The 12,503-nt window shown below is 47.5% G+C and overlaps 4 protein-coding genes across 4 annotated transcripts; 2 read left to right on the top strand and 2 right to left on the bottom strand.

Annotated features, from left to right (window-relative positions):
* Positions 1-246: 246 nt before the first annotated feature.
* F4822DRAFT_389451 (cyclophilin-like domain-containing protein) lies at positions 247-1,150 on the top strand. Its single transcript, XM_051456961.1, has 2 exons — positions 247-455; positions 522-1,150. Exons 1-2 carry the CDS (start codon positions 423-425, stop codon positions 975-977), a joined length of 489 nt encoding a protein of 162 aa, XP_051317805.1. The 5' UTR covers positions 247-422; the 3' UTR covers positions 978-1,150.
* Positions 1,151-3,357, bottom strand: F4822DRAFT_389450 (uncharacterized protein). Its single transcript, XM_051456960.1, has 2 exons — positions 2,782-3,357; positions 1,151-2,686 (listed from the first exon to the last, which is right to left on the bottom strand). Exons 1-2 carry the CDS (start codon positions 2,851-2,853, stop codon positions 1,526-1,528), a joined length of 1,233 nt encoding a protein of 410 aa, XP_051317804.1. The 5' UTR covers positions 2,854-3,357; the 3' UTR covers positions 1,151-1,525.
* A 683-nt stretch (positions 3,358-4,040) lies between these two features.
* Positions 4,041-5,613, top strand: F4822DRAFT_389448 (uncharacterized protein). The gene has a single exon (XM_051456959.1). The coding sequence runs from the start codon at positions 4,196-4,198 to the stop codon at positions 5,315-5,317; it is 1,122 nt and encodes a 373-aa protein (XP_051317803.1). The 5' UTR covers positions 4,041-4,195; the 3' UTR covers positions 5,318-5,613.
* F4822DRAFT_113886 (putative glucokinase) lies at positions 5,601-7,995 on the bottom strand. Its single transcript, XM_051452500.1, has 3 exons — positions 7,472-7,995; positions 7,341-7,420; positions 5,601-7,290 (listed from the first exon to the last, which is right to left on the bottom strand). Exons 1-3 carry the CDS (start codon positions 7,566-7,568, stop codon positions 5,881-5,883), a joined length of 1,587 nt encoding a protein of 528 aa, XP_051317802.1. The 5' UTR covers positions 7,569-7,995; the 3' UTR covers positions 5,601-5,880.
* Between the last annotated feature and the right edge of the window lie 4,508 nt (positions 7,996-12,503).

The following is a 12,503-nucleotide window of genomic DNA, read 5'->3' as shown; positions in this document are numbered from 1 at the left end:
CAGTGGTTTTAGACGTGTCCACCTCATCTACGTCTAGATGAAACGTCGGATGTCGTCTAGTAGCTAGGCTATTGCCATCAAAAAGAAGGAATATTGGATGTTTCCCAACTCATACACTGACTTATAAAAATGGTATTCGTGACGGATGTAGATGTATTGTTTAGACTGGGTTAGGTTCAGTACGTGGAAGCCTCTTACAAGTTTCGATGTGGCTTATGCACATGACGGGGCATATCTTAAGAAATACTGGTAATTACATGTTAGATAGTATCGCAATCTCGAGTTGTTGCCCCTCCAACTTCGAAATTTACAGGGAGCTTTAGAGCTTCAATACTGCTGTAGACACCAACCTAGGTACTTCAATAGCTTCAATTGAGATCATTCCCATACCTCAGCGAAGCGCTTGTAATCAATTGCCCAAGATGACGACAAATGTAGCCTTAGAGACCTCCATGGTATATCCTCCCCACCCCCCTCCCTCAATCTGTTCCCTCGAATGCCTTCAAATTAACACTTCCCAGGGCGTAATAACAGTCGAACTCTACACAACCCACGCCCCCCAAACCTGCACCAACTTCCGCACCCTCGCGCAGCGCGGGTACTACGACAACTGTCCCTTCCACCGAATAATCCCCAACTTCATGGTACAAACCGGGGACCCAACCGGTACCGGACGCGGCGGGTCCTCCATCTACGGCGATACATTCGCCGACGAGATCGCACCCGATTTACGCCACACAGGAGCCGGTATCCTATCAATGGCAAACGCGGGAAAGGATACAAACGGATCGCAGTTTTTCCTAACACTAGCGCCGACACCTTGGTTGGATGGAAAACATACTATTTTTGGACGCGTGAGGAGTGGGTTGGCGGTGTTGAAGCGTATGGGGATGGTGAAGACGGGGCCGGGGGATAAGCCGGTGGAGGAGGTTAAGATTATTAAGGCGAGGGTGTTTGAGGATGATGAAACGGCTTGATACTTAGGTATTTCTAATTGGCCAAGGTGGTAGGCATCTAGGAGGCATGTCACGAGGGTGATGTTTCCGCTACCACGAGAGGGGATGGTATTTGCATGGGCCGGCGTTGGGGGACTTAAAAAGGCACAATGGTTTACATATAGATACCAAATCACACGTCACTTTCATAAAATAGATGATGCCAAATGTACGCCCTGGCATTGCTATCGAAGGGCCATGTATTACATATGTGCAAAAGAAGCGCTCTCTAAAGATACACAGTTTGATAATTGCTGATGACATTGCTCATCGAGTTTTCCTGTTGACGCCCAGATGCAAAACTTGATGCAGCCTAGAATCCCCTGTTGCTGGCAAGATAGCCCCGGAACACCTTTTGAATGCAAAGCCGTGATCATCGTTGCGACGTACTGCGAAATTTGCAAGTCGGTGGGTGGTGAATGAAGACTGACCGTTCGGACTTCTGGGCAGTCGGTTAGAATTTGTGGTACTTTGCCACGGAAAAGGGTATCGTTATTTCTCTAATTTTTCGACCATAAACCATTACTTGTTCATACATTAACGGGCGGCGAAGACAAGGTCCCCGAGCTCTCGGACTCGCGGTCATCATCTCCTCCGCCACTAGGAGCTGATGTCTTTCCATTGCTTTTAGACATCGGTGATGAGAGCAGCGGTTTTGAAGCACCCAGCTTCAACTTCTTCGCTGGACTCGGAACTTTTGTGACCTTTTTCTTAGGCGCAACTTCAACCGTAGATCCCTCGGCATCATCGTCGTCCACTTTTTGTTCCACGACGAGCGAGGAGCCTGTCTTCACCTTCTCCTTCTTAGTGCCTGACGCGCCCTTCTGCTTAAGAATGAGCTTCTTGTTAGCTGCATTCGCGGCCGTGGGCTTCAATTTCTTCTTCTTGTGCGAGTCGTTATCGGTCTCATCATCATCGTCCATCTCGTCGCCGTCTCTCTTCTTATTGGGACTGCTTGCTCTTGAACTCGGGTGGGGAGTGCCCTTCTGACTCGACGGTGGAGTTCCATCCGCGCTTCCGTTCGCGTTGTTACCGTTACTGATCTTCTGCGCAGCAGCACGGCTTGCATTGCGTCCGCTATTTCCAATGCACGAACCCATGTGGTTGTTTAGCCGGGTGACCAGGATGCACCTCTTACACTTGCTACATGTAGCAGACGGGAAAGACAGCATGTTCGGAGGTCGTGAAGCAGCACCTCCACCGCCAGTTCCTCCTTCGGGTGTAGGTGTCTGTGAATCTGAATTCTGTTCCAGCTTCTTCTCCATATCCTTCTTCTTTTTGCCTCTTCCTGGCCCCTGTGCAACCCACGTCTGACCGTAAATATCGTAGCCGGGCTTTTCGATGTACGGATGCTTTTTGCAGTATATTATGCTCGGATCGGGTTTTCGGGCTCCCTTGCCATCTGTAGGGTATAGTAATCTCGGAAGGTGGCATCTCGGGCAGACTATGTCTTTTGTGGTGGCTAACGGGTTTCCCTTCAATAATACCTTTCCTTCGTCGTAGATTGCTGCGTCTGTCTCGACTTTTACGTCCGGTCGGGCGTCGGGGGCAGAAGAATCTGAAGTATCGGCGGCCAACTTTTCGACTCGAATGGCGGCTGTTGCTGCACGGGCGATCTTCTCGTCTCGATGTGTCTTCATTAATAGGTCGTGCACTATGTTGTAGAGTAGATCATCAAGTACGGCATGCGCCTGTAAGATCACATGGTCAGCTGAATGAATTCGTTGAGCTTTGTTACAGCTGAACTAGAACATGAAATCATAAGTCAAGTATACTGGCGACTTACGAGCTTGTCCATGCTACCAGCATCTTCGGAAGCTTTGATAACTCCAGCCTTGCCGTTGGTGGTGGAGGCCATGGTGAATGCTCACTATAGCCGTCTGTAGAGAATCTCGATGTGGTTGATTGGTAACAACAAGACGATGAATTAAAAAGTGATATCTGTGATCTGATGAATTATGCGAATAGGAAATTTAAAAGGAGTGAATGGAAATGATGGATTGAGGATTGGAAATATTAAAAAAAGTAAGAGGTAGGGAGAAGTTCAAGGTAAGTTCGAAGTAAACTCGGTATCCACTCCTTAAGATAGCTGGTGGAATAGCTGGAATAGGTACTGAAAACCCCTAAATTTGTTGGAGTTTAGAGTTTGTTGGATTCCCTCTTGCTTCCGACTAGGTAGGAACATTTAATCTTCAATAATGATTATTGTTCGGTCGGCGTTTAAATATAAATATACCGAAGTCGCTTATTGAACAATTTCTTTAACTTTGAAATTATTATTTTTCGCTTCTCCCTTTCCTTTTCCCTTCGAGATCTCGTAATCACGATTCACTCGCAGGGGCGGGAATGAGAAATCAGGAGAATGTTCCCTTCTGGATGGTAATACCATCTGTACCTAACCGGAGGCTGAATTTTTGACCGGTAAGCCTGATAAGCGTCGTACAGGCTACCTAAACTTAGCCGCAATAGCGAATCAATCCACTGGAGAGACCATGCATTAGTGGATAGGAAGGGTCCCGGATCTTTTTTTCAGGTGCGCTACGTAATACCACGCGGTACCTGAGCACGTACCTTTAAATATTTACATTTGGTGGATACTTAGAGATTGGAACTAATAGATGAGGCTGTTAGTTTTGAGATAATTAATTATTCTACTAGTAGAATTCATGTTGTTCCTTTTTTACTATCTACTTGCAGCTTTATTATGACGTGATAATCTGTAATTTGCTCTTTTCTACATGTAGCCTGGAGATAAAAATGACTTAACTCCTTATAAAATTAAGTAATTGGATGAGGTATAATAGTTGGTTAGGTTACATACAGCGCTGGTTGTACCTGAAATTAGAGGTGCAAATTGTCCATAGTGGGGCTATCGATAATCGCCAAGCCCCATGTTTAATTCTTTTTTTGCCCTTTTCTTTTTTTTCTCGTTGGGTGGAACAAGATGTATCTATCCTAAGTAAGTTAGAATGCTCTGTACATGTACATACCTGCATCCATCACGCGAGGTACTTAACGCGGTCCGGCATCGACCTACCTAAAATGGATCCATTGCCATTGGACACCGAACCTTGGAATTTCCAAACTTAATTCGTTTACTTCTTTATACTATATACGTGGTCTCATGGGAATATCAGATGGCAAGACTCTTCTCTTCTAGCTGACAACAGGAATCATAGTTACAAAAACGTATTAACTTGATGGAAAAACAAATCATGTCTCTCCCTTCGGCAAACATAAAGGCGCAACAGTCTTCAATTCGGAATTTCTTCCAGCCCAAATCGCCAACTTACGCTCCACCCCCCGCAGCGTTTCGAACACAAGCTGCTGCCACTCCTCCCGCACCACTTCCGCCAGCAGCTACAACGACTGAACAAAATGGGCCACCACCGCCAATATCTTCACCAAGACCGTCCTCCCTCCACCCACAAGCGACAATATCCCCCATCCTACCCGAACACATCCCCGCCCTCCGCCGCATAACCGCCCTACTCCTCCCAGTCAACTACCCAGACTCCTTCTACGCGCGGCTCTCCGACCCCCTCTCCTCCGGCGCCTTCAGCCGCGTACTCCTCTGGACCGACGACAATTCAACCGCCGCGCCAAAAGTAATAGGGGGTCTAGTCTGCCGTCCCGAACCCTCTCCTTTCCACCCAACCTCCCGCAAACCCAACGAGCCCACAAGTCCCGGCGCTCAACCCAATGCGCTGTACATCCAATCCCTAGTCCTACTCTCTCCATACCGCCGCTTAGGTCTCGCAGCAGCATTATTGGATGAAGTCGCAGCACTAGCAGCAGCAAGCCCGTTCGCATGTAGCGACGTGTATGCACATGTGTGGACTGATAACGCGGATGGACTGCGCTGGTATCTAGCGCGCGGGTTCGCGAAGCATGGCGGTGCGGTGCCGGGGTATTATTTCAAGTTGCGGCCGGATAGTGCGTGGATTGTAAGGCGGCAGATCGATCCCAACTCCTCCACCGCTACCACCGCTACCGACCTCAACGGTATAGCTTCAACGACTTCTATACCCCCAAGCACAACGGCAGCAGCAGCGAATCTCCCCACACCACCGGTCTTAGCGACTACGAGCACGGCTCCGCCGCCTAGGAGTAATGGACCCTCACCACTGTCTCCTCTTCGCAGTCCGGGGATGTCGTTCCAGAACGCGCGGCCGGAGACTGAGTGGAATGATCTACCGGCTGATATGCATGCGGGTGTATTGGGAGGAGGTCCGCCTAGTGGTGCGAGTTCGCGGAGTAGTAGCTCTGCGCCGCGGAAGAAGAGGGATCGGGCTTACCCGGCTGCGGCATTTGGGAAGTAAGGGTTGAGTGCGTAGGCGCCTGAGAACATCGAGAGTACGAAAAATTCGAATCCTGAGATACGGAAACGAGACGATACGGCAAGGCAAGGCAAAGGAGCCGGGATTATATGTAAATATTTACGGGTATGGTTTGGATCGCCATTATACGGAGGAATTAAGTAGAGCTAAGTCGTAGTATGTCTATAGAGCTGATAGTATTATCATAGATGGGAGGGAAGCCTGGTGGTCCAGTGATAATGAATAATTAGACAAAACAACATTATTTTATCATATATAAAGTTTTCTTTTATTGAACATATTTATATTCGTTGTAGTTATAGATATTGGTACCAACAGGTCCCGGTAGTTCGGAATAGACTACTAACAGTCAAATAGTCCAATGAACGCTTCTCTAGACCTTGATACTTGATCCGAACCTACCCCACAACTGCCCACCACTCAATATCAATAAAGATGGGTAGGGTACATGGGATGAGTGGTCATAATATCTATTGCATTAGGTCATGATTGTAATAGGTTACATCAATACGTTTCGTTTATTTCTTTCACTTCCTTTCATCTCGTCATATTATCGTAGTTGCCTCCCCATTCCCGGGAATCGCATTCGCGACCTTCTGCACGATACCATTCTTGAAATGGTTCAAGTAGTCAACAACACCCTTCTTCTCCATATTCGCCGCAACAAGCGCGATCAAAGCGGCGCCAACACCGCTACCATCCTTAGCAATACCGATGCGGATCCGCTTAGCACCCTCTGGTCCGATACCTTCGATCGCACCAAGGGCCTCGTAGATCATGTCCCGGAAGAACGGGTAGTGTTCTACGAGACTGCCGTCGACACCAATGTCGATCGGCTCATCGGTTGATTTGTTAAGCTCGCCGCTTTGGAGGACGATCGCACCGAGGGCTACGGCGGACAATCTGGCGGCCCGGCGCCCGACGGCGTATGCCACACTCTTGAACGCTAGCGCATCTTCTAGCGAAGCCGCGTATATACGTAGTTGCTTCTCAAGTTCTTGGCGAAGAGGGGAAAAGTCTGGCGTGTTGTCGGCCGCTGCAATCGACATTATTGAACTGTCAAGACCCCATTGCTTGAATAGACCGGATTCCGGGTCGATGGTAGTTGTTGATACCCAGTCGTTATGGCTGGAGTTTTCGTCGCGGAATAGCGAGATGTCAGTGTTCTTGAGCATATCGACAATTACCAGACGAACGATTTCGCCAAGGAACATGCCGGATACTCGCTTCTCGAACATCTGGACACCCGGGTTCACACTCTTCTTATCCAATTCTATGTCGTAAGAGGTGTTGGGTAATATGTTGAGTTGGTTGTCAAAGGAACCCCACTCGGTATTTATGACCATCAGCCCTGTTGACTTGTCGTAGTCGCCATTGACAGGCTTCTTTATGTTGGTAACCTTCTCGACGTAGGCGCCATTGGTACCCGTTCCAAAAATGGCACCTAGAAGAGTGGCTGTCTTTCCCGGCGAAGTGTAAGAACGAGCCATGAGCGTGCCGACAGTATCATTCACCAGAGCAGCCACTTTCACGGGGAGGTGGAGTCTATCGATCTCTTGTTGGAGCAAGGCACACACGTCCTTGCCAATCGCATCCGGAATGTCAAAACCCTTCGTCCACCTCATTAAAGTACCCTTATTGATGCCAAACTGCTGCACTGGGAAACTAAAAGTGAAACCCAGTCGGAATATTTGTTCGTCTCGGTAGCCTTCTGGGGTGCTAACAGTCTGCCGCCGGCGAACGTGCGCTTCGAAATGGTCTTCATGATGTGTCCTGAGGAATAGTTCGATCTGCTTAGCTAGGAATCCGAATAGGTCGCTAGCTTGTTCTGCAACCATTAATTCCTTCGGGATTGCAACTTTGCTGTATGTGAGGTTAAAGGTAGTGTCGCCGTTCAAGTGGATAGAGCAGACGCGAAAGTTCGTCCCTCCAAGGTCGACTGCTAAGTATAACCCCTATTTTCATGTAAGTTAAGTGATTGGTAAATATTTGTTGCTCAACGTACTTTCTCGGTACCATTAGGGACACCAGTGACGTAGGTAGGGATTTGGCTTAAACTCGTGCCATCCTGTTCTAATCCCTCATCTGTGCGCGGGTTAGTCAAGGTTTGGAATTTTGTCTAGTGCAGAACCATACTCATTTGGCGGAGGAACTCTTGCACTCCTCTGTTTACATCTTCGTCCGTATATTCGAATTGCGCAGCGATGCGCTTCGTCTCTTCGGCGAGCGCCATTGTAGGTGCGCGTGATACGGGCGGAGCAGTGGGGAAAGGTTGAGGAGACTCGCAGATAGGTTCTTGTATTACAACAGCAGGAGGTGAAGAGATGATGCGAGAGAAAGGAGGAGATGTAAGGATACGAGAGTATTGAGATTTGACGTTTGTGAGAAAAAGTTGCGCGGTCTATAAGTTCGGAGGGGCAGACGAGTTAAGTTAGCAAAAGATCAAAACCAATTGCGTCAAAAATTCAATTGATGCGGGGCCCGGGGATGCGTATACGTTGTATGGACGTAAAGATGTAAAGACGTAAGGCGACGCAACCTAGGCAAGGTACCCCCCGAAGATAATAGGGCCGTTGGTACTACCTAGTAGGTACTGTATGTATAGCCCGTGGGGCTATAAGGAAAGAGAAAAAAAAAAATCAACATGCGCTCACTCCGAAGAGAAACTTACCAGTACAAGGATGAGAAAGACTACCGAGAAAACACGGATAAGTGTAAGTGAAGGTTGACCTGTCGCCTTATCGCTTTGTCGGCCCTTCTTGGTTTCAGAAGAAGTATTATCGTCGTCGTTGTCGCTTTTATCTGTATGCGATGCTGCAGCGTAGATCGACGGGGGATCATCTTCAGCTCTGGCGCTGAAGCGCCAGGCTTTAAAGGTGTCGGACAACGTGAACGCCACGGCGAGTCTCGCGGGGCTTTAGTGGGGTTAGGGGTGATTGTCTGGAGACTCGGGAAGACAAGAGAAAGTCGTCATACAACGCTTTGCGGTCTACCCCGGAGGCGCTATAGCGCTATACACCGCGCGACGGGCCACAAACCCCAGTATTCTTGAGAACGGCCGGTTGATGGGTGATTGGGGGTTTCAATGGATTCAACGAACAAATAATAACGCAGATGGGAGGCTTGGTTTTATTGGTAACCGGGCCGTATGTGCAGCACCTGCAGATGGTCAGGTTGCTTGGGACGGGTCCGATGAATGCGATGATATCATGAGCGATCCACCCATGCAGGAAACCAGTCTAGAACTCCTCGTTAGGCTTGGTGCTGGTCCTGGACTTTTTAGCCTGGCTCGTCTGGTGGGATTTTAATCTTATCCCGTGAACAAAATAAAACCGGGGCAAAAAAAAGAGAGGACCTAGCGGAATCTAGCGAACTCTCCTCCTCTCCTCCTCAGTGCCCCCAGATGTCTCCCGTTTGTCCCGGTAATCTGGTTGGCAATTTGTATTCCAGGAAGATGATTGACTCTCAAGATAAGATTCCAATCTCAAGAAGCATGTGGGTGAGAATGATGAGGGGTATTCAATCTCAGATATATACGCTGCAAAGGAACACTGAATCTCGGAATGAAGCACTGTAGAAGGATCCGGTCGGCTTATTGAAATTAGAGATACGACGAATTCAGCCAATTGAATGTTGATTTTTAAGTGACGGATATATTATTGCAGGTAACCTCGAGAAGCACAAAGAACGAGGATTTGGTATAGGTAAAAAGCAATGACAGCAACGCGCAAAGGTGAGTGAAGCTACATTTCCCGACTTGACAGATAAACGAGATAAATACAATCGATAAATGTTGAGGGTATGAAGAAATTCTTAAGATTGCGGTGAAAGCACAGGAACTTCCAATTACCTAGGTACCCTAACCACCCCTGTTTCACGATCCCTTATTTGGGAAGTAGCCCTTTCCATCTGTAGACAACGTGCTAAGCAGCATTGTCCGACATCCGACATCCGTACTACCTAAGATATTAATTCCATTTCCATTTCAATTTCAGTTCCCCGCCGGCATTCAAATTCTAGCCTCCATCGTAACTCCTATCAGGTAGGTAGCAACGATTAAGGTTATTAAATAGGTGGCCAATGGTTACATCTATTGAAGAGGCCAGCTTTCCAATAGATACATAGTATTTCTATTCCTCATAATTCAATGTTCAATCTTTTCGAAGAGTATTAACTCGCTATTGGTCGGATGGATTCATGGCTTTATTGCTTTTTCTTTCCCGCATATGAAAACGCCACAGAAATATGTTCAGCGGACAGCTACCTAAGGGGTGGTTAGATACACGTATCGCCCTTCTTAGATTATTCTAGAGACTACTAATTTTCTTAAGTGAGAGTTAGATCTGAAAAACAAGAATTATTACCTACCGTACTTATCAGCACCGCTTGGTAGGTTCGACTAGATTAACGCCTCTATTAGAAAACTCGAACAATGTCATTGTGGTTTTCGCACAACCTCGAGCGACCGACGAGTGTGCATCCTCATTCTACTAGCAAATAACTCCCGCATATCGGCGCAAAGTGCATAAGAATAGGCGTGGCTATATTCGCAGTTGTCGCGGATGGATTCCGTGTCAGAACCGTACGAGAGGGGCATTGAACTATAGGCGCGGACAGGGGCCGTCCGGTAAGCCATAGACATGCAGCAACCCGAGAGCGACGAACATGGCGGAGAAGATGTAGCCAGTCGTATATTATAAGTACAGGTACGCAGCACAGTATGGCAGATCCTTTCATTTCCGGGTATTGATCCGAGCTTAATAGTAAAAAAGAGCTGCATATAACTGCAAGCCACCCCATCATTTAACCCTGACAATTATCGTTTGGTTTCTACACCATGTTCAACCTGCGCTTCTCTACATCCTTCCTTCCCAATCAACTAGGAAGAGTAAAAGAGTGCGATGGGGTCAAAATTGGCCAAATATCAGCCCGAGCGAACCGAGCCTAAGTTCGTCTAAATAATCAGATATCATAAAATGTTCGGCCATCTACATTCTCTGAAACAGTGGCTTTTATGCAATCACCATATTGAGGGAAGGCGGCGAGTCGATTCAACCATCCATCGATCAGATACCTATCTACCTGTTTGTGCATCAAACCGCAGCTCGCGAGATAGTCGGCTAGCCCTTGACAGGCTGAGGAGTGGCCTTCCAACCTAGGATGTGTGTTTACTCAATAGATTTTCGTACCACGCGACGAGAAATCGACCCATGCCAATGCATTGATACTTTACTGAGCATATGTAAGTATATACGGGCTGACAGGATCACATCAATAACACGGGCACCTAGGTAGTTACACCACGTGGGCGAGGCGCTCAAGATGCTTGAGAACAGCCAATACTGCGAGCTTTGGCTACTGTTCCAAGTATATCAAATCTCTTCTGCCCACTTAAGTTTAAGGAGTGACTAGATCAGTTAAACGCCGCCGTGGTGTATACCGACTGATCAATAGTAGAAGGCAGGACGCGTTAGCCCCGTCGCACCCCAGCATTACAATAACGACCAGCCCTGCAACCTCTACACGCCTACTGGTAGGCGAAGTCAGCCTGTTGCTTTGATATTACCAGTTACATACCGGTATATCAGTTCTATTTTACCTAGAGTCACCTAGAGAGTGGTAATTTAGGTGGATTGAGGGATTTTCGCTATCATATATGGCCTAGAATGGGGTTGGAGGATGCCACATGAAGCTTATGAGCGAACCAACGCCGCCATCACCATCTTTACAGCCATAGTCGTAGGCGTATTGAAGATTGCTCGTCCAGACACCTCAAATTGACGCCGAGATATCCAATTTCTAAAGGCATTTATGTTCAATACAGTATGCCTTCCTTATTTTCTAGGGGTTTCGCGGAATTAGGTACGCAATACTTAGTAACATGTTGATTTTTAAGACTGCAAAGTTACACGAGGGGTTGCCTCTTTAGGCAGGCCGCTAACCATTCACGAAATATCATTGGTCTATCACCCTAACTGTATTTGAAGCGACACAAGAAAATCAATCAGTAGAATACACATTCTACCGCTCGAAACAAAACATCGAGGATTTACCCAGCGATATCTTATATATCTCTCACTGAGCGATTTCATTAGTTGTTCCTATGGCCCTTGCCTGCTTGCGCAATTTTGACCAGCCTTGCGAACGAAAACCAAGCCAACCAATGCAACGAGAAGATGCGAGACTAGAAGGTTATATGCTTAATGCTAACCAGTCCATATATAAGTGCGCCTAATAAATATCGCCGACGAATAGATTGAGAAACACTCAAACCAGGCCCCCTTCTTGAGTGTCCGAACTGACGGCATACGTTTCCTAGCTCGTACATGTATAACTGCTGATAGCTACACCTAGCCAGTTTCCAGTTGCAGAAGCATCCAGAATCTCGATGGGCTGCATGACGAAAAGGGTTTGTAACCGAAGTTGGAGAAATGGCAAGGGTCTTCCCCGACCACCCTTCGCGTTTTATTGACGTCTTAGATGGCATGGAGGGGTGAAGTGGAAAAACCTATCATCCAAGACAATTAGTTGAAGCGATACCCAAGAATGGCGTGGCCCCTTACCTAGTACCAGCAAACTACTTACGTGGGACTTGACACTATGCCTCCCGATACCGAATGTTAGTTTTCCTAACTGACATCGGCTGCTCCTCCACGGTGGCATGTTATGATATGATAATCATGTATCACCACCTCCAACTTAGCCCATTCAAAACGATCGACCAATTGTAGGTTCTGCTTAGCGATGCCGCTTCCATGGATGTTACCTGCATCACTCTCGAGGTTAGGGTGTCAGGGAAAATAGGGGTATGGGAAGGGATGTTATAAGCCTGGTGAGTTTTTCCCGATTGCCAATTTCGCTTATCACTGCATCAAAAAGGCATCTTGTAGGCTCTTTTTATGTGTAGCTGCATGTTATATACCGATGAGTTGTAAGCGGGCAGTTATATTCGGCGATGTTCATTCGACTAGAGTGTCCTGCAGGGGGGGTTTGTCTTGGTATGCTTGAGTTGGAGGCTTCAAAAGAGCCTCATAGCCTGGGCGCCGGGTTTAAGGGGAGCTCAATCTATATCCCGGACTGTGTACTTTGGGGTAGGGAGACTTTGCGGCTCAAATTGAGGCTCTTCGGAAGCGACTCCAAACTGACCTCAGACAGCCAGAAAGACTTC

The sequence above is a fragment of the Hypoxylon trugodes genome, assembly GCF_022578975.1.
Source record: "Hypoxylon trugodes strain CBS 135444 unplaced genomic scaffold F4822scaffold_2, whole genome shotgun sequence".
Taxonomy (NCBI): Eukaryota; Fungi; Ascomycota; class Sordariomycetes; order Xylariales; family Hypoxylaceae; genus Hypoxylon; species Hypoxylon trugodes.
This window is presented reverse-complemented; position numbering and strand designations above follow the sequence as displayed.

Coding starts and splice junctions, on each gene's coding strand:
- F4822DRAFT_389451 (XM_051456961.1), top strand. CDS start 423: ATGACGACAAATGTAGCCTTAGAGACCTCCATG. Junction 456..521: donor TAGCCTTAGAGACCTCCATG/GTATATCCTCCC, acceptor AACACTTCCCAG/GGCGTAATAACAGTCGAACT.
- F4822DRAFT_389450 (XM_051456960.1), bottom strand. CDS start 2,853: ATGGCCTCCACCACCAACGGCAAGGCTGGAGTTATCAAAGCTTCCGAA. Junction 2,687..2,781: donor CTGGTAGCATGGACAAGCTC/GTAAGTCGCCAG, acceptor GTGATCTTACAG/GCGCATGCCGTACTTGATGA.
- F4822DRAFT_389448 (XM_051456959.1), top strand. CDS start 4,196: ATGGAAAAACAAATCATGTCTCTCCCTTCGGCAAACATAAAGGCGCAA.
- F4822DRAFT_113886 (XM_051452500.1), bottom strand. CDS start 7,568: ATGGCGCTCGCCGAAGAGACGAAGCGCATCGCTGCGCAATTCGAATAT. Junction 7,421..7,471: donor AGAGTTCCTCCGCCAAATGA/GTATGGTTCTGC, acceptor ACCCGCGCACAG/ATGAGGGATTAGAACAGGAT. Junction 7,291..7,340: donor TCCCTAATGGTACCGAGAAA/GTACGTTGAGCA, acceptor ACATGAAAATAG/GGGTTATACTTAGCAGTCGA.